The following is a 25,389-nucleotide window of genomic DNA, read 5'->3' as shown; positions in this document are numbered from 1 at the left end:
CTCCCTTCCCACCCTACAGTATATTCTTTATTCCAGTCAAACTATCTTGTTGCCTTAGTTAAGATGATGATGATGATCTCCCAAAAGGTGTTGATTAAGAATAAGTTGAGTAACGACCCATTCTCTGGCAGGGAAATGGTTTCCAAGAGTCACCCAGAGCCATCCAGAAGCATCCCGAGAAAGTGAAGTGGGCAACAAGGCCACGGGGCGGGGGGCCCTCTCCTAGCCAAAAGGGTCATGGGGTTTCCAAGCCCAGAGTCACAAATTCTCTTCCTCTGAACTGGGCTTGGGCAACAACCATAAGACAACAAGTAGAAAAAGGAAATTTATTGAAAAAAATTGAGGGGGGCTGTCAGGGAAAGGGAGGGGAGGGAATAAGCCAGGACCAGGCCTCTGGGCCTCAGTGTTCCCTTAGGGGGAGCAGGATCGCCGTAGGCCCTGGGCCAAGGTGGAGGGCGTGTGTCCGGAGTGGTATCTGTCTGTCCCTCTGCCCATCTCTCCATCCATTCATGTGTCCCGTGCATCTGAGCAGAATTGTGAGCAAAGCATGTGTGGGGGATGGGACACGTGTGTGCAGAGTGTGGTGGGGAGGGGAGTTACAGTAGATGGGGCTGGCCTGGGGCTGCGTCAGCCACGTCCAGCCCCTGCTGGAAGCAGGCTCTCGGGGGCTGGGTCCTGAGACCTTCTGCGATCCCTTCTCTGGCTCAGCCCAGTCCGTGGCAGGGGGCTGACCTGGCTCAGGCTTGGGGGCGGGCAGGGACACACCGGTGAGGCTGATGTGACGGCATGTAGCCAGCCCGGCAGAGACAGCGGAACGAGCCATCGGAGTTGAGGCAGCGGCCATTGACGCACAGCGAGTTCCGGTCCTCTGCCTCCTCACACTCATTGATGTCTGCAGGGGAACAGACAGGCTGGATGGGGAACCGGGCACTCGGGAATCCTCACAAAGAACTGGGACCCAGGAATCCCGGCCCCCCTCCTTAAGGGAGCCAGACCTCTTGGTCCTGGGGGAAGGGCACCCAGACCCTTTTTTCCCTTTCAGACCCGGGGATCTGAGCACTCCACACTTTGCCTCCTTGGGGATCTCTGGGTTGGGGAGGGACAGCGGCTCTGACGCTCTGCCCATTTTCTCCTGCCCTCCTTTCTCTAGGTCCCAAGCTCACCCACGCAGGCCATGCGGGTCATATCCAATCGATAGCCCTCAAAACAGTCACAGGTGTAGCCCTCGGGGACCCGGATGCAGTGCCCATTGTTACAGCCGTCCAAAATCCCACACTCTTCAGCCTGCAGCCCCTCGAAGGGCTCATAGCGGCCGGCTGAGGGGGAATTAACATCATGGCGCCACAGGTCCTCTCCTGCCACCCAGAAGCCAGGAACCCTCGGGGATATGAACGAGAACTGCCCGGCCTCAAGCATCAGGCAACCACGGTGGGAGGAGCAGGGCGGGAGGAGCGGGGCAGGAGGAGTGGGTTAGGAGGAGCGGGGCAGGAATCGCCTGACCAGGGCTCAGCCACTAATGGACCGGTCCTGTCAGAACTTTTGTACAACATGAGCAGGTCCCGCCATGGTGAACTTGAGCACCCTCCTTCCTGCTCCAGGACCAGCCAACCAGGCAGCCCTCCCCAGCGGGGACGGATCCTGTGATCAACTGATCTTGGCCGAGGGCCTTGGGGGAGGCGGGTGGGCAAGGTCAGGCCATCCTTCGGATTGTGGCCTTTTCAAATCTGAGCTGCCCCTTTGGCGCAGGCCAATAAAAGGGAGTGGGCAGCAGATGTGGCCAAAACGGCAGATATTGTGACAGACACCAGATGCTGGAGGATGGGTTTTAGAAGGTGGGGAGGAGCTGGGGGGGGGGGCAGGAGTGGAAAGAGGCCCAGAGTGGTGCCTTCAGCAGCCCAAGAGCCCCGAGCATGCTCACCAGCATAGGGGGCTCTGGCTTCCTCTTCCTCTTCCTCCTCGGGCTCTGGGAAAGAGCCCCCCGTGTCCCGGGGCCGATAGCGCCAGCGGGCAGTGGAATCCAGAGGGGGGCGGCCCTCGGGCTCCCCGTAGGCTCCAGCAGCCACCGAGTCAAAGTCGGGCACCTCGAAGGGTGGTGGGCCATAGGGGCTACCTGGGCCGGGGAAGGGCAGGGCACCAGGAGGAGGTGGGTAAGGGTCATAGCCCAGCCCAGGGACTGGTGGGGGTGGGGGTGGGTACAGCTCTGGTCCGTAAGGGAGACCTCCATAGCCTGGTCCAAAGTCTGGTCCGTATTCGTAGGGGATTCCAAAGCCTCCCGGGCGGGCTGGCCCATAGGCCGGTGGGCGAAGCACGTTGCAGAGAGCCTCAAAGTCGTCTGGAAGAATAAAAGGAGGCCCAAGAGCCCAGATCAGCCCTTCTGTCTGTCAGGAACTTGCAGAGGAGCTGCGAGTCTAGGAGGCTGAGTGCTAGGCCCAGCTCTAACTCCCACTGACTTAATTAAAAAAAAAAAAAAAAAAAAAAAAGGTTCATCTGTCTTTTGTTTATCTCTATCCCCATCCTTTCCCCAGGGTCTCTTCCTTCTTTTCCCCAAAAGCCACTGCATAGAATGAACAATTCTGTCACTGACTGGTATAAATGTAGACATCCCTCCTGGCCTCAGTGTTCACATCTATAAAATGGGAGCACCAGATTAGATCTCTAAGGCCTCCTCTGATCTTGTGAACTAGGTGAGATTACAGCAGGCAGACAGATTCTGGAGTCAGAAGACCCCAGTCCAAATCTTGCCTCCAATACATTATCAGCCACGTGGTCCTTCTTTGGGTGTCAGCTGGTGACTCCATTGGTCTAGGTGACCAGCCCCTGGTGAGGTGATCCTCCCTCAGCCAATGCGGACCTGCCCCACTCGTCATCTTATACCCACCACAAACTCGGCCTTAGGCACTGAGAGGTGGAATGACTCGCCAGGGTCACCTAGCCAGGAGGTACTGGAAATAAAATGGGGGCTCTCCAGTGGTCCTGCCTTGGAGACCGGCTCCAGTGACTACATCGTGGGCTCTCCCTCTGTGGGGCCCTCACTTCCCCCCCTACTCCTGTGTTCGTTCACCCACAAAAACGGGGAGAACACGGATTCTATCTCACGGGTTTATCGTGGGGGACTCTTAATGCTGACGAAACGGGAACTGGAGCAGCATAGGCGTCCCAAGTTGGAATTCGGGTGAATATCATGAATGATAATTAACACAATAATATAATATATAATATTAATATAACTAATGCCATCATCAATAATATTAACGACCAATATTATTAACTAGAGAAATACGCTGTAACATTGTGATATAACAGCATGTTAATAATTAATAATATTGTTTGATTACTAATTTATTAATGGGCAGTTAGGTGGTGCGGTCCATTAGGAAGGATTTAGGAAGATCCTGAGTTCAAATACAGCCTCAGACACTTCCTAGCTGTGTGATCCTGGGCAAGTCACTTCATCCTCTTTGCCTCACTTTCCCTGTCTGTAAAACGAGCTAGAGAAAGAAATGGCAACCCATTCCTGGTATTTCTCCCAAGGATACCCTAAATGGGATCACACAGACATAGCCGCAAACAACCGAACAGCTAGTTATTAATAATTAAATAATAAACATTCAAATAAACATGATATAATAAATAATAACCTAAAATAGCAAAATTGACTATCAATATTATGAATTATATTCATATGTATGACATGTATGTGTGACACAACCCCTATGATTAATGCTAATTATAATGTTATCGTGTTATAAATATTATAACACACTGTTATTTTGTTATGATAATTATTAATAATAATTTAGAATAATATTGACCTATGTCCAAAACTGGGCTCTGCCGCTTAAGGCTGACATGACAGCCGTGGACGTTAACCTCTCTTCTCGGACCCTCGCCCGGTTATTGAGGGGATCTCTAAGGTTCTCGAGTTCTAGATCTGACTCTTCGCCTTCCCCCTCTGACGCTGGGATTGCCCGAGGAGCCCCGGCTGTCACTCCAGCCACGGCCACCAGGGGGGCAGGCGGTACCCACAGAGCCGGCCGCGGCCTCTCCTGGCCCTGACTTTCTGGGAGCCGGAGATGCGCCCGAGGCCCCCGGGCCGGGGGAAGGAGGCCGTACCTGAGTCCCGGGCTGGGCAGAGCGCACAGTCCATGCTCCAAGCCTCCCCGTAAAGGCAGCAGCACTCGGTGTAGGTGGCCTGGCGGTCCAGTCGAGGGCGACTACATACCAGGTCCGGGCCCACCTCCTGCCAGCACACGGCCAGGTTGTCGTCTGAATGGGGGGCAGAGGGAGGGAAGGATTTGCCCACGCTCCGTCTCCTGCCCGGTGCCCCCTAAGCGCCCCTTCAGTTCCTTTGAAAGCCGTCTCCCACTCTCCTCTCTCCACCTCCCAGGCCCACTCGGGCTCCAAGATCCTCTTCTTCCCGGCCCTCTGCCTCTCCCAGACTGAGCCTCCCCCAAGACACTGCCCCCCCCCCCAAGGCCTGGGTGACTGGAGGACTCCGGGGGCAGCCTCCGTTCTCCGGACAGAAAGCGGGCCCTCCCTCCAGGCCCGGGAGCGGCGAGAGGGTCCCTCGGGTTACCCAGACTCTGACTGTCGTTGGTCACGCAGCGCCGCCGGGAGCCATCCAGCACCAGCGGAGGGACACAGGTGCAGTGATAGGAGCCCACGGTGTTGACACACTGGCCGCCCTCACATGCCTCCTCCTCGTCCGCACACTCGTCATTGTCTGGGGAGACACGGGGCTGAGGAGGCAGGGCCCGAGCGCCTCCCCCCCCCCAGCGCACCCCCTCCGCCAGAGCAGAAAGGACCCACGGGAGGCTTTCCAAGGACTGGGGGGAGAGGTGGATCCGATCTCATGAGAAGGAATGGAAATGGGACTGGAGGACCGATGTCAGTCCCTCCCAGAGTCCTCTGCGCCCGCCCACAAGTTCTCTCCTCAGCTAGGAGGGAGGAGGGGGCAGACCTGGGGTGGGGAGGCCTTACCTATGCACTCCAGCCTCTGCGTGTGGTAGTAGTAGCCGTTGCTGCAGTAGCAGGAGTAGCCGGGGGCCGTGTTCACACACACCCCGCTCTTGCACACCTGGTCCCCGAACAGCTGGCACTCATCCACATCTGTGGGAGGGAGCCGGTCACTCAGCCCCGCCCCCACCCGCCCGGGGGGGCGGGATCCCAGACCCCGAGAAAGAAACCGGCAGACACAGCTCTGCCAAGGAGGAGCCGCAAGCTGGGATGGGGGGCCCGGGGAGAAGCGGGGAGCCCCAAATCAGGCCAGGGGCGGCCCCTGGGCTCCACCCTGGAAGTCAGCTCGCACTTCCTTCCCATTTTAGGGATGGGAAGTGACCTGCCCCGTGAGAAGAGCAAGGAGGGGGGCGGGGGAGGGGGAGATCTAGCCCGTGGGCCATCATCCTCTTCTACGCTGCCAAAAGGCTCACCTCTGCGGACGCTGGGCTCTCCCGGCGGGGACAGGTAACCCCGGCCATGTGGGCACAGAGACTGGTATTCCGCTGGCAAAGAGAGCAGCTTGTTAGTGACTTACTGAGGTAGGGCTCAAACCCAGGGTTTCTGGGGACTCCGGAGTCCCAGCTCCTCTCCTCTCCTGTGTCTCTCTCCCCCCTCTTTCTGTCTTTGTCTCTCTGATCCCTCTCCCTTACTTCCCCCTTCCTCTCTCTCTCATCCCTCTCCCTGTCTTCCTCTTTCTCTTTTTCTCTCTCTCCCTGAATGGGGGGGAGGGGGCAGAAGGAGAGAAGGAAGGATTTGCCCCACTCTCTGTCTCCTGCCTGATGCCCCCTAAGCACCCCTTCAGTTCTTCAGAGAGAAGATCTCTCTCTCTCTTGCTCTCTATCTCTCTCTCCCTCTTTTTCTCATCCCTCTCCCTTCCTTCCTTTTTCCCTTTTTCTCTCCTTCCCTCACATTCTCTTTCCTCTCCATCCCTCCCTCCCCCCTCCCCATCTCACAGTACTTTCTCCCACCTCCCACCCCCCCCCACAGGGGGCAGGGTCTGGCCTCTTCACACACACACCCCCAACCCCGGCACCTGTCTCAGGGCCTGGACACTGCTGGATGCGGCAGCCGTTGCCCCAGCCCTCGCCCACAGTACAGCAGCATTCCCGCCAGGTGACGTTCCTCGCCAAGATGTTGTCACAGGCGTCGGGGGCCCCGGTGTCATAGTAACACTCCCTCCGTCCGCTGCTAGCCTCGGGGCCAGGGCCCGGCCTCGGTGCCGTGGGCCTCCGAGGAGGAGCTGGTGGAGGTGGTGGACGGGCAGGGAGCCCAGGATTCGAGGGCAACTGAGGACTCGACCCTAAGAATGGAGAAAATGGGAGGTTCTCATTGAGGCCCCAGGACAAAAATATTCCCAGTGTCCCTAAAACCACATCCACCAGCAATCGGGAACATTAGTGGGTCAGGCCTGAGCCTCAGCCGGACCTTTTGTAACTAATGGCCCACTAGCCATGATCGGGAATGTGTCAAAATGTCTGTCAAGCTGGACCAGTCAGGTGACTGTGCTATGATAACTCGGGCAATCGAGAATTTTTAGAGCTGAGGAGTCCTTGTGGCCCCATGCTCCACACCCTTATTTTAGAGACAGAAAGAGTCCAAGCGAACAGCGGTCACAGCCGGCTTCCCTTTGTCCTCAAGGCTGACTGCTGATTTTTTATTTTACTTGTTAAAAATCTTAAGGAACATCTAGGTCACTGAGTGGCTACAATGCTTGGTCTGGGGTCAGGGGGACTTATTTTCTGAAATCAAATCTAGCATCAGACGCTCATTAGCTGTGTGACCCTGGGCAAGTCACTTCATCCTGTCTGCCTCAGTTTTGTTCTCCATCTGTAAAATGAGCTGGAAAAGGAAATGGCAAACCACTCGTGCCTTGCCAAGAAAACCCGAAACGGGGACGGGGGGAGCATGACTGAAAAATGACTGAGCAAGAGGCCTAGACAAGCAGCCCAGAAACCTTTGCGATGGTTTAATGGCCTGTAGGCTGCCACAGGTGCCTGCTGCAACCCTCAGTTAAACAGAGAGAGGAACGGCACTCACTGGCAGGGGGTCTTGGCGGAACACAGCGTCCAGTCATGGGGTCGAATTCATCGGGGCTGGTGGGGCAAACGCAGAGGAAGGAGCCCTCCACGTTCTCACACAGTGCGGCCCCACACACACCTTGGAGGGTCTCACACTCATTCACATCTGTTGGGAGTAGGAAAGGCAAATCTGGCTCCCTTACACCCACCAGTGTCCGCATCCCCTAGGACCCCCTTCCCCCAGCAGCCCCCGTCATACCCACACAGTGGCGCCCATCCCTGGCTCCTTCATAGCCCTGGTCACAGAGACATTGGAAAGAACCCGGCAAATTCTGACACATGGCGTGGGCCCCACAGAAGGTTCGGTTCCGACATTCATCCACATCTGCAATGAAACCAGCAATTTTACATGGATTCTTACCGCCCTACTCCAGTCCTAGGACCTGGAGAGAAAGGGTTCACCCATGTGGCACAGCCCCATGTGGCACCAGCACCCTCATGGCACTGGGCACCATGGCACAGCCCCACATGGCGCCAGCACCTTCGTGGCACTGGGTGCTATGGCACAGCCCCACGTGGCACCAGCACCCTTGTGGCACTGGGCATTATGGCACAGCCCCACATGGCACCAGCACCCTCGTGGCACTGGGTGCTATAGTGGATGGAACACTGGACTTTGGGATAAGGAAGATCCAGATCTAGATTCCACATGTGTCATATTCAGCTGTGAAATGAGGTCTTAACAACCTCTTTAAGGTCCTTCCTGGCTCTACACCTACTAAACCCCAGGGAATTCTCTAGGACAGGCAAAAACCCAGGACTAAAATGTGGAATTCATATAAGACCATTGGAAAACCCTACCAGGAAAGGACCCTGGCAGCTAGAATGGACCTAGAGGACTGGGATTGTGGGCCTACCGTAGGGAGAGGGCTGGAGGAGATGTAGACTTCTTTGGTGTTTTTTTTTTGTTGTTGTTTTTGCCGAGGCAGTTGGGGATTAAGTGACTTGCCCAGGGTCACACAGCCAGGAAGTGTTAAGTGTTCTAAGACCAGATTTGAACTCAGGTCTTCCCGACTTCAGAGCTGGTGCTCCATCCACTGCACCACCCAGCTGCCCCAGACCTCTTGTTTTTTTTTTTTTTCCTTTTAAACCGGCATCAAATTATTTGGAACAGCAATAGTTATGGCACTGGCTTGGAGGACCCTGGCAGCTAGCTGTGTGACCCTGGGCAAGTCACTTCACCCCATTTGCCTCAGTTTTCTCATCTATAAAATGAGCTGGAAAAAGACGTGGCAAACCACTCCAGTATCTCTACCAAAAAAACTCCAAAAGGGGTCTCACAGAGAGTTGGAAAGACCGAAAAATGATTTACTAACATCAAATCATATGAATAATTATTACTTTGTAGCACAGTTTGAGATCTGGTACTGAGAGACCCCCTTCCTTCTCACTGTCATTTTTATTCTATTGACCTTTCCCCTGAACAATAAATCTGCCTCGGGTTACTTAGGTATGTCTATTTCAGCAAAGAACACTTTATATGTACATGGATGTATATATACATGCAGACACTGTGTAAGTGCTTATTTCCTCCCCTGGCCCGCAGGGAAGATTGCCCCGCCGTTCCTCCCCTGCCTGCCCCGGGAGTTAGCGCTACAAGTGGCTTTACCTCCATCATATTACAGAGAGGGACACAGTCCCAGAGCGCAAGAGCCCAGCGGGCCCCAGATGTTGGGTCTCATTCACTCAGACTACACGCGGTCATTACCCTGGCAGCCACCGCTGGGCGTGGGCTGGTAGCCCGGCTCGCAGACTGGCACACAGCGGTAGGAGCCGGGGGTGTTCTCACAGCGCTGGGTCCCACACAGCACAGGCCCGTATTCTCGGCACTCGTCCACATCTGCAAGGAAAGGAAAAGCAGTAGAAAAGAGAAGGCACAGGAACGGGCGTCGGCACGCCCTCTCGTGGGCAGCAGAGGGACCGGCTGCCCGCAGCTCTGAGAGACGGAGTGCCCAGAAGCGGACCACATCACGGGCCACTCCGCCTCGGCCCTTCCCGTGGCCACGCGGGAGTCTGCCGTAACTCTCCAAGATAGAACGTCAGGCCCGGGGAGGCGCGAGCTGCCCCGTCCCAGTTTGCCCCCCAGCCCAGCCCACTTGCACCTCCGGGCAGGGGAGGAGGAGATGGGCTATCTTGGGCTCCACGCGGGTCCGCGCGCTTTCTCACCATCACAGTTGCCTTCGGGACCTGCGAAGTAACCCGGGTCACAGTCCCGGACGCAGAGATAGGAGCCTGGGGAGTTCTCGCAGCGCTGAGTCCCACACAGGGCCGACCCTCCTTCGCGGCATTCGTCCACATCTGCGGGGACACGACACAGCCCCGGGCTGGGGTCAGTCCCTGGGAGATCTAAAGACCCAGGCCTTGGGGGGGAAGGGGAAGGACGGGCCATCACCGAGGCACGAAGTGAGGTCGGCACTGGCCCGGTATCCCGGAGGACAGGCGCACTCAAAGGAGCCGTCCGTGTTGGTGCAGAGGCCTCCCTGACACAGGCTCTCGTCTCGGCACTCGTCCACGTCTAGGGGACAGCGGGAGAAAGGAAGCGCAAGGATGAGCCGCCCCTATCCTCCTCCCTTGTCCCATCTAAGCTTCTCCCCCGAGCCCTTCTGACCCCGTCCCAGTCCCAGATCTCGGTTCCGCCCCCAGGCTGGGACCCATCGCTGTCCAGGATGCCCCACATTCTGATCCCTCCCACGAGGTTCCAGGCTGGGTCCCTCCACAGCTCGCTTCCGTTCCAGGGCCCGCCTACCGATACAGGAGGATCCGCGGGGCCCGGTCTGGTAACCCGGAGCACACGTGCAAGCAAAGGAGCCGTCGGTGTTGAGACACTCCCCGTGGGGAAAGCAGAAGTCTCCCTCCAGGCACTCGTTCACATCTAGGGAAGGCAGCAGGGAGAGGGGAACGGTGAGGGCCGGAAAGCCCGGGGCCTCTGCGGGACCACGGACGCCCCATGCCCCTGCCCACCTGCACAAGGACCGGGTCGCCCGCCCGGTGGGAGCCGGTAGCCAGGCTCGCAACTGCAATGGAAGGAACCGTCCGTGTTGGTGCAGTGTCCGTGGGGTCCGCAGGGGGCACCTGAGCTGCACTCGTCCACGTCTGAAAACAAGGAACGCCAGGCCGTGAGGCTCCGAGCGCCGGACAGCCGGGAGGGGGAGGGGGAGGCCGAAAGAACAAGCTGAGGGAGTGAAGGAATCCGGGGCTCGCCGGGGTCTGGGCTCCCCAGATCGGGAGAGTGGAGGACGACGGGCCTGTGCCTCCGTCAGAGGGATTGAAGGCCTGGGATGCAGGGGAGAGACGATGCTCCAGAATCCTCATGGGAGAAACTGGAGGCACGTCTTGGGTCTCTGGGTCAGAGGTCTGAGGGGCTGGGTCCAGATCACACGATGGGGAGGGGGGAAGGGCAGATGTTCCAGGGCTTTCCCGTGGGGAGGGTTGGGGGGGGGGTCACCGGGCCCCCAGGGCAGAAGGAGGAAAGGTCTGGGGTTCAGTCACAGGCTGTGGGAGACACTGTTCAGGTCCTCCCAGGCAGAGGGAGGGGGAGCGGGAGGAGAATGTGCCTCAGGGCCCTAGTCAGCAGCACAAGTGTCTCAGCTGGGTGGCTTGGGAGTGAAAAAAGTCCCGGGCCGCCCATCTCACCAGCGCAGCGCCCCTGGAGCAGCCGGTGGCCGGCGGGACACGCCCGGCACTGGAAGGACCCCGGGGAGTTGACACATTCCTGCCCTGGGCAAGCCACGTGATTTTCACATTCATCAATATCTGGGGGAAAGGAGGAGCGGAGGCAGGGCATGAGCCCCGCCCTCGGGACGCCCAAAGCCCGCCCCTTCCTTTAAGCCCCGCCCCTCACCCTCACAAGCCTGGCTCCCGGCGTTGAGCCGGAAGCCCGTGGGGCAGGTACACAGGTAGGAGCCGTCCACGTTCTCGCAGCGCCCGTAGCTGCAGGGACTTCGCTGGCACTCATCCACGTCTGCGGGAGAGGAGACGCCACAGGTGGGCCGCGGGGCCTAGAGACCCCCGCCCACTCGCAGGCACACCCCGGCAGGGTCTTCCCGAGGTTGGCCACCGCCCCCTTCCCTCCGTCGTGATGGGACGAGCTCTTAGAGCATCCAGAGACCCCGTCTCATTTTACAGACGGGGAAACTGAGGCTCAGCGAGGCAAAGAGAATCACCCCGAGGGCCAGGGCCAGAACAAGGAGTTAGAGGCCAGAATCCCCAGTAAGATGCCAGTCTCCACTTCACTAATTTGCCTGAAACATACTCCATCCTCCACTCCATCCAAGGAGCAACTATTGAGTACAATTTGCTCCTCTCCCTCCCCTCCCCCCACCATGTCACAGATAGTAATATAACCGTTTCCAGTGTAATGGTAATGAAGAGACTGGGCTTGGAGCCAAGAAATGTGGTTTGGGACTCCAGCCTCCATATTTACCGTGACCTTATAGGGAAGCCCCTTACAATAATAGCTTGCGTTTTGAAAGCTTTCCCGAGTTCTACTCTCACCACATTATAAGTCTTTGTCTCTGTTTTACATATAGGGAAACTGAGGCTCAGACATCTGAAGGGACTTGTCCAGTATTACACAGCTAGCAAGTGTCTGAGAGCCCTTTCCTGGTCTCCTTTTCAGCAGAAGCTCAGAACTGGAATGACTTGTAGAGTTTCCAAGTCCATCATGTCCCATTTTTTTAGATGGAGGAACCGAGGCTGAGAAATGGGAGGGGGCTTATGTGCTTTTCCTAGGCTGGCCCAATAAAAGGGATGTCAGGAGATGGGCCAGGGAAGAAATGGGGCAACGTGGAGCACTGGGTAGAGTGCCGGCTTTGGAGTCAGAACCGGGAACTGGGTTTTGACGCCAGCTGTGTGATTCTGGCAGGTCATGTGATCTAGATAAGACTATCCTCTTCTGTCAAATGATGCCCCCTAAGTTCCCTCCTAGCTCTTAAATCTATGAGCCCTCCACCTAATAGGAGAGAAAGGCGTGGGGGACAATACCGGGGACAGAAGGGGCAGTGAGGATCATACCAACACAGGGTGCTCCAGGCCCATGGGAACGATATCCGGCGGGGCAGGCACAGTGGTAGCTTCCAGCTGTGTTGTCGCACCGGCCGGGCCCACAGGGCTGGGGGTCCCGGGCACACTCATCTATGTCTTCACACTCGGGGCCTTGGAAGCCGGGCGGACAGGAACAGCGGTAAGAGCCAGGCAGATTTTCGCAGTGGCCCCAACCACAGGGCCCCGGGCTCTGGGCACATTCGTTGATGTCTGAGAAGGGAGACAGAACTCACTTCACCACCAGTCCACGTGGATGTCTCAGGAAGCCTTTCTGCCCTCTACGGACCCATGGGATCCCTCGGCCAGCCTGAGAACTCAATCCGACTTTGACCATGGAGCCTGCCCAAGAGGCCCGATGCTTCGAAGACCACTCTCGGTGCCCTACTTTGTCCTTCAAACCCAAGCTCCTACCCACCATGTCCCTCTGACTCGCAACTGTCCACCCTGTGTATACACAGGGCCCTTGGTGTCCCTCCCCCATTTCCTTTGTCCAGCTGCCTGCTGATTCCCCCCCACCTTACCTTGGCAGCCAGCTCCATGGGGAGCAGCCTTGTACCCAGCCGGACAAACGCACAGGTAGCTGCCGGGAGTGTTCTCACAACGCCCGTTGGTGCAGGGCTGTTGGACGCATTCGTCTATATCTGCAGGCAGAAGGATGGGAGTGGAGCCGGGCAGCAGAACTGGGAGGGGGCTAACAAGTCCAGCTTCCATCCCAGGCCCAGGTCTGGCCTTTGGGGGTATCCTACCAAAGGATCTACTGCTCCCCCCTAACCCCAGAATTGGTCATAGCGGTTGGAAAGGACAAAGTGTTTAGCCTGTCCGATTCTGGAGAAAGAAAGGACAACAACTCACCCTGACATTCAGTGCCCTGTGGATTGGCATAGAAACCAGGGGCACAGATACAGCGGTAGCTGCCTGCTGAATTCTCACAGCGCCCATGGGCACAGGGTCTGGGTATCTGGCGGCACTCATCTACATCTGTCTCAGAGAAGTGGACAGGGAGGGGAGGTAAAGTCAGAGGGGTCAGAAGTGATGAGCCCTCCTCCCTCCAGGCTCCCCCATCCTGCCCCTTTGGTCCCAGGCTCACCAGAGGCGGCCATGGGTTGCTGGGCCAGGCCCGAGTCCCAACACGTGTTAACCACCCCTGGGGGGGATACAGCGCCCTGGACCACAGATCTGGGGATTCCGCTGACACACGCCCCCTGCCACTGGGCCTGGTGGGCCAGCCAAAAATCAGCATCTTCCCTCAGCTCTGTGCCCAGTCTCCTTCCCCATGAAATGGGCTTCTCATTCCCTCTCCCCACAGACTCTCCCAGAATCTCTTCCCCTCCGGTCCCTTCTCCACTTAGCGTTCTCATTCCAGTTCACCCATCATCTGGGGCTCCTTACCTCTTTCAGGAACTTCAGGGATTGGTTGAATGGGGACAGTGGGCAGGGGTTCCTCGGGCCTAGGCTGGGGCTGGGGCCGGGGTCTGGGTCTGGGCTCAGGGTGGGAAGTAGGTGGATAGCTCCAGACAACTGTACAGGGAAATAAGTGAAGGGTCAGGTCAAGATTATAGCACCAAGAGAGTAATGGTGCCTGATGCCATCCATGCCTTCCTCTCATTTCCCAGCATTGCTACCCACAATCCTTCATTTTACCTATCATCTAGTTTAAGGCAGATGGAGAGATTCAAAGACTCAGAGCTTACCTGTAGGAACCCAGACTGGGGGTGCTGAGCTGGCAGGTGCAGGCACCCGGGGCTGACTGATGGGTACTCGGGGTGGTTCCGGGCCCAAGGGGCGAGTGTTGTATCTGAGGTCAGAGGCCGAGTAATGATAGCCAGGGCCAGCTGGACATATCTCTCTGAAACCCTCTGTAGGAGAGATGGCAAAGGGTGGAGGGAGTAGGTCAGCAAAGGGAAATAAAAAGAGAGAGACAGGGAAGAGAAGAGAGAAGAAAAAGAGACACAGAAAAGAGAGAGACGGGGGAGAGAGAGAGAGAGAGAGAGAGAGAGAGAGAGGTGAGAGTAAGATGAGGAGATACAAACAGCAGGACTCATAGAGGTATTGATGTGGGGTATATGAGGCAGACTGGGAACTGGGTGTGGGGGCCCCAGGCACAAAGATGAACAGGAGCATAGGTCCTAGGGGAGGTGTTACTGGGTAAAAAGGCTCCAACGACTTTGTGAGTGTCCAGCCTGTGAGATGGGAAGGGAGCTGGGGTGCAGAGCTAGCCAGGACATGGGATTTGGGTGACTGGGGGCTGGATGTGTGACTACAGGTCAGGGCATCCCCTCAGGATGTGGGTATTGAATAATCAGTGGGGGATTTGGAGGATGCTGGAGGCTGAGGTAATAGTTGGTGGAGGGAGGTCAGGATGTAGAAGAGGATACAGAGACCAGGTTATAGGGGAATCCCGGAGCCCACCTGAGCCAAAAGGTGGGCACAGCTGGCAGCTATGGCCCCAGGCCTTGCCCACCCGACTACAGCAGCAGATTTGTTTGGTGATATTGCGCAGGATGGGCAGCGAACAGCCTCCAGCCCTGAGTACCCGAAAGCAAGGGCCCTTTGCTTCTGAGATCACATGCTGGGCTAGAGAAGAGCCGGGGGCCAGAGGCCCGGGTCAGAGGGCCAACTTTGGGAAGAGGGAGACCAGCGGGGGGGAGGTGGGATGGGGAGGGGGGAGGAGCGGGAAGAGATCGACCTGGGGTGAATCGGAGGCAGGTTTTGGAATGGGGTGGACTGGAGCAGAGAAGCGGGTGTTTGGATTGAGCAGAGAGGATCTTGGTTTCAGGGGCTATCTGAGGGCTGGCTTGAGCGGAAATCTTACAAGTTGAGAAGGGCAGATGGCTTGGGGGAGAGTGGAATGGGGCGGAGCTTAGGATTGGGGGGGTTAGGGGTGGGCGGCTCCCGGAGGGAGGAGCGGAGGAAGCCGAGGTGGGCTCTCTCACAGATGCAGCTGCTCCGCGAAGAATCCAGCAGGTAGCCATCGACACACGACGCAGCCGCCATGAGTGTCTCGCTGCGACTTCGTGTTGGCAGCGCCTACCGGAGCACTCATCCACGTCTAGGAAGGGGGAGGGGGAAATGGGGGCAGGCGGTCTGGAGGAGCCCCTGCGCCCGTCCCGTCCTGCGGGCTCTGGCCAGTCCCGTTCCCGGACTTTAGCCCCCCACCCCCACCCCCACGCTCGAGTACCCCCTCACCGACGCAGGAGCCGTTGATTCTTTCAAAGCCCGTGGGGCACGCTGCCTCCGAGGAGCCCACCCGGCCTACGGCGCCTGGAGAAACGGGAGAGAGCGTGCTTGAGCCGGCCCCGGGCCAGAGAAAGTCGGGAGGGGGCGGGGCTTGCTGCTAACAGGCCTCCCTCAGCCCGGAGGGGAGAAGCGAAAGGGATAACTTTCGGCTGACAACGCCCGCTGGGGGGGTGGGGGGGGAGAAGGCTGGGCTAGAGGGGAGAGAGAGGGTAAAATCTGGCGCCCCTTCTGGCGGGCGAGGCAGGGAGGGGGGTCCGTGCGCCTGGGGGGCTCGTGCCCACTCCAGGCCAGCTCCCTTCTTACTTAGGTGCTCGGAGCAGGGCTGGCAGTCGTGAACTCCCCAGGCCAAGCCAGCCCCTCGACAGCAGACCTCCTGAGTTCGCAGCCCTGGCAGCGGGGAGGCACACTGCAAAGAACAAAGGGAGGGGCTCGGCGCTGCCGGGCGCCTTCTCTGCCCTCCCGGGGGGCCCAGCCCCGCGGCTCACCTCGCCTTCGCGGAGTTGGCGGAAGCAGTAGCCGAAGCCCGAGGCGTCGGTGTACCCGCCACCTTCCTCCTCCTCCCCCCGGGGGCTGCTCTGGGCCAGCACCGTGTACAAAGCGGCGCGGTCCGAAGGCACCCCCGAGGCTCGGGCCTGGCTTTGGCCCGTAGCTCCCGACTCCTCGGGGCCCAGGCTGGGCCCTGGGCCGCTCACACGCTCCACTTGGTGGATGATGACTGAAGCCTCCTGAGGGTGTTCCACATGGACGCTCACCAGAGACGCCACGCCTGGGGTGGGGACGGGTGTCAGAGTAGAGTGAACACATGTTGAGCCAAGACTGGAGGTAACCCAGCCCGGGGTGGGGGGTGAGGGGCCCATGGGAGAAACCTAAGTGCCTTCGGGGAGAGCAGGTCTTGGGGACCTACCAGAGAGAATGGAGGGACAACATTCTTTCCACAAGAATGGAAAGCTAGGAAGGACTTTTAAGAAATTTCACAGGTGGGGAAACTGAGGCCAGTGGACTGGGAAGCGGGCTCCCAAATGCATTAATCGGATCTTAAAATTACGTAAGTGAAAACTGGGAAGAGAGCATTTAGAGCTGGAAGAGACTTTGGAAATCATCGAGTCCAAGCCCTTCACCTTACATATAGGGAAACTGAGACCAAAGTCCGAAGGCAGCTCTTTTCCTATGACATCCTGCCATAGATGTCTTTTATACGGACCTACAGCTAGAGCAACTCGGGCCCAGAACAGTTTGGCCAAGACTACGCCCAGTGCGGGGGAGCTCCAGGGGAGGCCGCAGGCCTTCTTCACCCGGCCTGGACCTGTCTCCCTAAAACCCCCTTGAGAGCCCCCCCGGGCACTTCCCTCCCGCCCGACTCCAGAGGGGTGGCTATTTTGTGGGCTTGTTCTCCCCCTGCCCCTCACCATCCCTCTTTCCGGTTTGGGGCGGGCAGGTGGTAATACTTGGGACCCCAGGTGGGGGAGGGGGGGGGGGGTGGCGGGAAGGGCTGGGTTTGCTGTGAAGTTTGGGGGGAAAGGGGGTTTCAGCAACCCCTGTTTGGAAAGAGGGACAAAGTAGGGAAGGGGGGGGGTGGGCAGACCCCCTTTGCCTTTTGAAAATCCCCCTAGTTTTTTTTGTTTCCCTTTTTGTCCAAGAACCCATTTTTTCTTTTGGTTTTTTTTCGTTTTAAGGAGGACAGCTTTCCCAAATCCCTTTCAAGGGAGGTTTTCCTGCCCCACCACCAACACAAATTAAATGTTCCTTTCCCCGGCTCCCCAATTAGGGAGTTTTCTGCCAGGTCCCCGGGAGGGAGAAGGTGGTTCCCAGAGGGGAAGGGGAGTTTGCAGGGGACATTTGGGGGGGCCAGTGGTGAGGAGGGGAAAAAAAGGGGTGGAGGAGGAGGGGGTTTCCCTGGTTTTGGTGGGGGTTTTGAGGGTGAAAATTTTATTTTTCGCCTTCCCTTTTCTTGGAGATGAGAGGGAAGTTGTGGGAGTGTTTTGGGGGGAAAGGGAGGGGTTCCTGTTTTCCTTTCCCTTTTCCCTGGGGTTTTTCGGAGTTTTGAAGGTTAGGGAAAGGGAGACAGTTGGGTGGGGGGGGGGCCAAGGGGAGTGGGGGGGGAATGGGTCCTGGGCAAGGTGGAGGGAGGCAGAATTGGGTTTGGGGAGGAGAAGGAGGGGAGAGGGCAAGGGGGAGGGGTTTCTGGGGAGGGGGAGGTAAGCCAAATTAGGGGCAGGGATTTGTTGGAGACGGAGTTGTGTTGGGGTAAATGGGGCCGGGGGGGGGGGGGAGGGGGGGTGGGGGGGAGGGGGTTGGGGAAATTTTTCCGTTGTTTTGGGCCAGAAAGTTTGTCCCAGGGGCCGCCATGGGGGGCCCCGGGGTGGCCAACCTCCGCCTTTGGGAGGAGGGGGAGAGGAGGGGGGGGGAAGATGGGGCGGGTCAGGCCCGGTTCTTCCAGAGTGATGTGCCTTTTCCCCCAGGCGAGAGGCAGGGATTTCGGAACCAGGGTTCAGCCCCGGACGAGAGTTGGACGTGGGTGACGTTTGGTTTCTGGCCCCGGGGGGGTCCGGGAGGGGGGGGGAGGGGGGGGCCGAAGGGGAGATGAGCCTGGGCCGGCGAGGGGCGGGTGGCCTGGGCTTTGGGGCCCCAGTCTTTCTTGGGCTGCCGAGTTCTGAGGTTGGGGCCCCCGGGGGCTTTAAGAGGGAGAGAAGAAAGGGGGTAGAGGGAGGTTTGGGGGAATTAGGCCCGTCTCGTTTGCCGGAGGGGCGGGAGGTGAGTCGGGAGGGGAATGGAGTGGGAGGGGGTTGAGAAGGAGGTGTTTAGTGGTGGATTAACCTTTTTGTTTTTGTGGAGAGGGACAGGTGGGATTGGGAGCGTAGGGTGGATTTTTAGTAAAGTATTCTAGGAATTGGGTCTTGGTTTCCCTACCAACACAAGTTCTTTTAATTTGTTGGACTTGAGGAGAGACGTTCCATTTCTTCGGAGAGGCGGGGGGTTTTCTGCCGGTTTTTTTGAGGAGTTACCCCTTTTCGTCCTCTTTAATACTTTTCGAGGTTTCATAGCCCGAAGGGACCCTGACGTTCTATTTTGGTGTCTCCTTGGGATGCGACCCTCTCCAGGGAAGTTTTTGTCCCTTTCCGAAGGTTTTGCTGGAGGTTGGGGACGACCTTTAAAGGGGAGACCTCCCTTGTGCCCTTCACGTGTTGCCCCCGCCCCTCTAGGGATCCGCCCTTTCCCGGAGCGCCGCCCCGGCAAAGGGTATTGGCCCCCTTCGCGCCTTTGCTCAGGGCTTCCTGCTCCAACCGGGGCCCTGCCCCCCTCTGTGGGGCCCTGGCCCCTTCCCGTCCCCGTCCGGCCCCGTCCTCGGACTGGCACTCACAGACTCGGAAGCCTGGCCCCGCGGGCGGTGCCCCGCCAGGGGCGCCGCTCTCCACGCTCGTGGTGTTGGCGCGCACGCAGTAGGGCACGCAGCGATTCCCGGTGCAGCGCAGGCGGCACACAGCCGGGGTGAAGAGCACTCGGAGCCGCTCGCGGGGCCGGGCGGCCGGGCCGGGCAGCAGCGGCAGCAGCGACAGCACTAGGAGCACTAGGCGCCGGGGCTGCCGGGCGCCCGCCATAGCTGCGCACTGTGCTGCCTCGCCGCCCGCCCGAGGGGCCCAAGCCCAGACAGCAGCTAGCGCTGCGCAGTGCGGGGAGGGGAGGGGAGGGAAAGAGAGGGGAAGGGAGGAGAACAGAGGGGAGGGGGATGGACCGGGGAGGGGGCGGCCCCACGCGCCCCCGCCCAACCCGGCCCAGCCTGGCCCGGCCCGGCCCGGCCCAGTCGGGCCAACCCCCTCCCGACTCTTTGGCGACCGCGCGGGGGCGCGTGGGGCCGGGCTCCGTGCCAACACCAATGTTTGTGCGCGACGCGGGGGAGAGCGCGGGCCGGATCACCGCCCCCCTCCCCACTCACACACACTGCTTTTCCCAACCCATTCCCTCCCCTTCCTCCTTCCTTCCCGGGCCCCCGCGCTCCCCCCCCCCAATTCAGGCCAAGCCTAGCCCAGCCCAGCTGCGACAAGTGGTTGGGAGGGTGGGGAACAGGTGGGGGCGCCGGGGACCCCGAAGCGCTTCCTGGGGCTCACGTATGATCGAAGAGCTGACCTTGGGGCGCACACCTGGAAACTCCCCCCCTCCCCATTCCGCTCCACACAGCTGGAGAGAGGACTAAGTACCGTTAGAAGGCAAAGTCCCGGCGGGGGGGGGGGGGGCAGGCAGTAGGGGGGTACGTTTGAGGTCGAGGGGAGGGAACACTGCTGGACTAAGAAGTCGGGAGTCCGGCGCCTCTAAGGGCACATCTGGGGCCCGAGAGGGCTACAGCTGGGGGAAGAAACTGGCAGCGGGAGGCCCAGCTGGAGAAGATTCTGGGGCTACAGATGTTTCCAGGGGCTGAAGGCAGGGGCCCCGGGGGAAGCTGGACCAACCCGGAGGTCGAGGCAGGGTTCCCAGTTTTCCTGGCCGCGCCGCCGGCTCTCTCCTTCACACACACACCCCCACTTCCTCTTTTCTTCCCCCCCGGTCCCGCAATCAGACCAGACCCTTCCACAGGCGCCACCGTCGCTGCTTCACAATCCCCTTTGTTGTCTGGACTGGGGTTCCGCCAGACGCCCCTCGCTCCCTAGCCAGCCGGGCCGGCTCGGGACCCGCTTTCTTTCCTGCCTGCCTTTCCCCTTGGGAGTTGGAGCGGGACTCGGACTGCGAGTTCTCTCGCTGGCGACGAGGAAAGGGTTAAATGGGTGGGGGTGGGGTCCGCTCCCTGGGCCGGCCGCCCCGTGGGTCAGCGGCTCTGGACAACATCTTCCCTGACAAAAATCTCCCTCCCCCCGCCCCGCACCTTACCTCCCTCCCCCACACCCGCTGTCACGGAGCCACCTGGGGAGAAGGGCCGGACGCCAGGGTCCCTCAGCTCTCGCCCTGGGGGAGGGAAAAGAGAGAGTTAAGAGAAGGGCGTGAAGAGCCCGGACTCCTGTCCCCACCCCACCCCCAACTCCGGGTCCCCTGAGGCTTGGGGAAAGGGGCTGCCAGGGCCCCGCGAGAGGGCACCCCAGGCCCGGGACAGCGGCGCCACCCGTGCTCACGGTCCCTAGGGGTTTCCCCTTGGACAATGCAGGGCGTGGGAACCAGACGGCCTTATCGGCCCCTGGGGAGGAGAAGGGAGGGGCCGAACAGCTTACCGGGGGCCCGGGCAGGAGCAGCGGCCGCTCTCTCCAGCTGGCGGCTTAGCCGCAGAAGGCCCCTGTGTCCGGGCCCTCGGGGTCGGCGGCGCTGCAGCAGTGCCCGGGCCTCCTGCAGCCTGAAGGAGGGGAGGGGAGCTGGTTAGCCCGGGCCGCGGAGGGCGCCCCCTGGCTCCTTCTGGGGCAAAACGAAGAAAAAGCCCCCCCCAAATAAACCTACCCCCCCCAGCTTCCCTCCCACCCATCCACCCCCATTGTGGCTAAGACAGGCGCCCCCTGCAGGCACTGCCCGAAGGAGGAGGGTACCCCGAGAGCCCTGAAACAGAGAGAGACGGAGTGACCCGGTGACCCCGAGAGAGATGCTCTCGATGGAAGAAGCGTGTGGCACAGAGCCCTGGCAGTGGAGACAAACGAGACCTTCGGAAAATAAAGAGACCTGGCGATGACAGAGGCCCCGGCCAGTAAGGCAGAAAGGGAGCTAGAGCAGGGACAGAGAGCCAGGCCCCAAAAGCTGAGAGGCGCTGCCCAAGTCCTCAGCCCGACCTCACTCCTTCCCTTGAGAAGGGGGAAGGCCCAAAGATGGGGAGACCCGGAATCTCAGATACGGGGGAGCCACAGATCTGTGGAGACAAAAAAAAGTGAGCCTAGGGACGAGAGACAAAGACAAAGAGACACAGACAGAGAACCTGGGACACAGAGACTTGGGGAGAGGGGAAGGGAAGAGGCTCCAAAATGGAGATTTCCATCTGAAATGACTGAAAGTGTCCCACACAGGGAGAGTGGAGAAGATCAAGGAAGAGACGGGGGACACAGGGCAGGACAGGAAGACAGTGCGACTGACAGAAAGACAAATTCGGGGACATGAGACACAGATGACTTACAGATAGAACCATGGAGAGAGACAGAGCCTGGAAAAGGGGGGAAGGGAGTAAGAGGAGACCAAGCCGGAGACAGACACTAAGAGGAGATCCCGAACCATGTAGATATAGGGAGCAAAGACACCCACAGAAAGATGAGGACTCACAGAGAGGGGCCCACCCACAGGGAAGAGACATGTGGTGGGAAGGAGGGAGAGAGAGGAGAGAGAGAGGGGGACGGGGGGGAAGAGAAGGCGGGCATGGAGCCAAGAGGGAGATTCTGAGTCAGAGTCGTGCAAGAATAATGCTGTGGAGGGGGGTTGGAAAGAGGGGGGAGAGAGGAGAGAGCATCCGAGACAAAAGATGAGCAAGGAAGACAGAGACAGAGATGGGGAGCAAGCGGACAGGGAGAGCTATCAGAGAGACACGTGGAGAGAGAGACAGCTGGGTGAGAAGGCAGACATCACCACTTGGGGGAGAGGAAGAGAAAGTACTGATTTCAGGCCTTCCACAGGGAAAAAGAGACAAGACAATGACATTCTAAAGCATAGCTCCATGGCTTGGAAAAGATGTTAGAGGTCATTTAGCGGAATTGTCTCATTTTACTGAGGAGGGAACTGAGGCCCAGGGACGTTAAGTACTTGTTAAAATAGAAGGGCTGGGACTCGTTTGCTCCCAGGTCCTCCACTGAATCTAGCCTTCTTTCCCAAGCACAATGAGGCTTCTTGAAGAAGGCAGAATGGAGAAAGGCAAAGGGAGGTAGAGACCCAGAGATAACACCCCTAATCGGTGAACCCCGTCTGGTGAGGTCCAGAGAGAGACAGCGTCTCCCAATGGCGAGTAGAGAGCAGCAACACAGTCCCCATGAGACAGACTGTTCAACAAGGAGTGAAAAACGAAAGAGACGGCAGAGGCAGGGGCAGCACTGGGTCAGGAGGGGATCCCCCGGCTCACACTCACGTCAGCGGCTGCCAGGTGAGGGACGCCTCTCTACGGGTGACAGGCCCGGGGCTGGGGGCGGGGGCCGCTGTGGCCCGGGGAACCCGAACCGGCCGACAGCCGGGCCGACAGGGGCACAAGTGAGGAACTGCACACTGCTCCCCCGGGGGACACTGCCGAGGCGAACAGGGAGCTGCAAGGGAGAGACCGGGACAATGTGGGCTAGAGCCTCCCTCCCTCCCCTCGGGCTCCGTGGGAGCAGGCTAGGAGCGTCGCGACCCAGCCTCCGTCCACCCCGCGCCGCGCCCAGTGCCAGCCCAGAGACGGCGGCAGGAGCTCAGGCAGGGCGCCCCTAGCGCTCCGCCCCCTGCTCGCGCGACCCCGGCCGCCCCGTCCAACCTCCGGCCCTGGCGGACACTCACTCACCTCTAGGACACGAGCCCGGGCGTGCAGCGCGCCCAGCGCAGCAGCGGCGGCAGGCAGCTGCAGGGCTGGAAGCAGAGGGTCGCCAGAGGGAGGAGAGGCCGGGGTCAGTTGGACATCACCACCTACGGTTGCGCTGCTAGCCTCCAGCCTCCAGCAGCTCCCCGCGGCCCCCAGACGCACTCCCTCCTGCCTCCACAAGGTGGCGCCGCCCTCCCGGAGGCCCGGGCTCCTCGTTTGGGGCCAGGTTCCCGGGGCCCCCAAACCCCCAACGTCCCTCCTCCTCTTCCATCTCCAGCCCCTGCGCAGGCGCACCCCCTCCTCCGCACCCCTCCAAGACCGCTCCATTCTCCCCTGGAGGGGGTTGCGAGACCCACGGGCGCTCAGGCCCCTAGGATGGGAAGGGAATAGAACAGTGGGGCGACGTGGGGAGCAGTGCGCCGGGGCCCTCGGTTGCCTGTCCCGGATCCCCACTGCGTCCAAGGAGAAGAAACGTAGGAGAAAAAATCCCTGGAGAATCCCCCTCCCCCCGGGCCTGCCAGTTAACCCCTTCCCGGCCCCGCCCCCGGCGCGGCCCTACTGAGCTCGGGTTACTAAGCGGATTCGCAGAGGCGGGAGCCCGAGCCCTGGCCTTTTGTAGCGGAGCGTGAGGGCCGATCTGGCGGGGGACGAGGGGAGAAGGGGGAGGGGAAGGGGGAAAAGGGGGAACAGACACGGCTCTCTCCACCAAAACCCGGGGAGGGGCCTTGGCTTCCACGCCGGACAAACGGAGGGCTGTCCGGGACCAAGGGTAGAGGGAGACAGGTGAAGACCCTTCCTCCCTTCTCCCTTCCTCCCCTGTAATGGGGACTGGGGGAGCGGACTACAGTCAGGAGCTGCCGCCACCTGGATCCCGGGGGAGAGGAGGGCTCCCTGTGCACACACTGGGGACTCTGTGTCCCTCCCTCTTTTTCGAGGACCAACTACAGGCGGAGGGGGAGGGCTGGCACTGCCTGGGGATGGGGGGCATTCTCTGTCCAACCTCTGGGGGTTGAGTTCCTCCCTAACCCCTTTCTTTCTTCCTCCCTTTCTACTAGTTTTGGGGGCGCTGTTTGCAGGCTGGGGCGGGGGGATGGGCTGGTACCACCTGGGACGCAGGGGCGGGGCCTGAGTTATGAGGGTCCCCCCCCCCGGTCCTGGGCACCCTACCCACCCACTTCAATCCTTTTGAGATCCTCCCCGTCTCCCGGGGGGGTTGCTGTTTGAGAGTGAAAGGAAAGGAAGCGAATCAGGGGAGAGAGCGGACTTACCGGGCCTGGCCCCCTGGGCGGCCCCGGCCTCTATTCCCCTGCGTCCCTGCAGCCCCGACGGCCTGCCCTGGGCGCGGCTCGTGGACCAGCAACAGGAGCAGGAGGAGGAGGAGCAGGAGGAGGGGGCGGTGGCGGAGGTGGCAGCTGGGGCCGGGAGGCAGCATCTCGTCCTGCTCCGTGTCCCTACCCCTGCCCTTGTCCCTGTCCCGTCCAGTCCCTGGCTCTGGCCCCTCCGTCTCCCGCGCCCCGGACTCCCTCCTCTTACCCCGCCCTCCCCCTCCCCGCCAGCTCCACCAGACCAACTTTCCCCCGCTGCCCGAGCTCCAACTTTGGACCAATAGAGGTGCGGCGCCGGCCGGGGGAGCCCAGATTTAACCAATAAGAGCACAGTGCCGGCTGGGGGGGGGGTGCCCGGAAAGGGCCAATGGGGATGCCACGGGGGCGGATTGTCTGAGACAGGTGCCCTGGAGGAGATGGGGGCGTGAGGGGGGGTACTCTGGGCTGCCCACGGGTGAGTAGCGGAGCACATCTCGTGTGGATCCCTTGGGGGCAGGAGTCCAGGAATCCCGTCCGGCTCGGACCCCCACGTGCAGCAGGCCTGAGTGAGGAGGCAGGGGGTTAGGAAATCCTGTAGCGGGTTCCATTCTCCCGCCCTTGGCCCCTGTCGCAGTGACGAGGCTGGTTCTCTCAAGTCCGTTACCAATGGCCGGGGGCGGATTTATTTCAAATTCGATAGTCCCAAAGAATATCCCCTCTGATCCCACCCCAGATCTCCAGAGGGCTTTTCGAGAAGACTCCATCCTTCCCACCTTCGACCTCGGAGAACCCCCTGGCTCCTCGGGACCCCACCCGGGAATCCTGCTCCGTGGAAACCGAGAGAGAGGGGCAGCCCTACTGAACTGGGGATCCGCTTCCACCCTGGTGTAACGAGGCTGGAAGATTCTGCATCGGAGTGTGTGGCGCCAGGTCTTAGCTCCCTGCTCAGCGAGTCTTCACGTGGGAGGCAGCTAGAGCCGGCCCAACTCCTGTTCTGCCCCTCAGTAGAGTGAGGTGTTTAGCCTGGCACCTAAGGACCCAGTTCCCTCCTTACCTGCTCCGCCTCCCTCCACCCGGCTCTGAGTCCCCGCCCCCAAATTCAGCCCTCCGTAGGGGAGTCTAGGCTCCACCCTCTCCTGAAGGCCCCCGTCCCGTCTTTCCAGGACCCGCCTCTCGCCGCCCGTGGCCCTTCCCTCAGAAAGGGGTTCCAAGACCCACCCCTGCTTCCCGGCCCCGCCCCCTCCATGGAGACCCAGGCTTCAGAAGGAGCTGTAAAGGCCCCGCCTCCAGCTCCATA

At 59.9% G+C, this 25,389-nt stretch overlaps 1 protein-coding gene across 1 annotated transcript; it reads right to left on the bottom strand.

The window, feature by feature from the left end:
* Nucleotides 1-312: 312 nt before the first annotated feature.
* Nucleotides 313-24,236, bottom strand: LTBP4 (latent transforming growth factor beta binding protein 4). Its single transcript, XM_031961632.1, is given in 37 exon segments — nt 313-892; nt 1,164-1,316; nt 1,919-2,332; nt 4,114-4,266; nt 4,577-4,723; nt 4,981-5,109; nt 5,430-5,501; nt 6,032-6,298; nt 7,036-7,182; nt 7,276-7,401; nt 8,785-8,916; nt 9,243-9,374; nt 9,469-9,591; nt 9,823-9,948; nt 10,038-10,169; nt 10,710-10,829; nt 10,918-11,037; nt 12,090-12,329; nt 12,641-12,760; nt 12,972-13,101; nt 13,187-13,271; nt 13,273-13,333; nt 13,509-13,637; nt 13,811-13,975; nt 14,529-14,693; nt 15,053-15,112; nt 15,115-15,168; nt 15,306-15,380; nt 15,660-15,762; nt 15,842-16,122; nt 18,415-19,014; nt 19,913-20,084; nt 20,170-20,288; nt 20,549-20,667; nt 22,366-22,537; nt 22,771-22,835; nt 24,057-24,236. Coding segments are annotated over 37 exon segments (5,727 nt in total). The 5' UTR covers nt 24,221-24,236; the 3' UTR covers nt 313-737.
* Between the last annotated feature and the right edge of the window lie 1,153 nt (nt 24,237-25,389).

The sequence above is a fragment of the Sarcophilus harrisii genome, chromosome 3 (assembly GCF_902635505.1).
Source record: "Sarcophilus harrisii chromosome 3, mSarHar1.11, whole genome shotgun sequence".
Lineage (NCBI taxonomy): Eukaryota > Metazoa > Chordata > Mammalia > Dasyuromorphia > Dasyuridae > Sarcophilus > Sarcophilus harrisii.
This window is presented reverse-complemented; position numbering and strand designations above follow the sequence as displayed.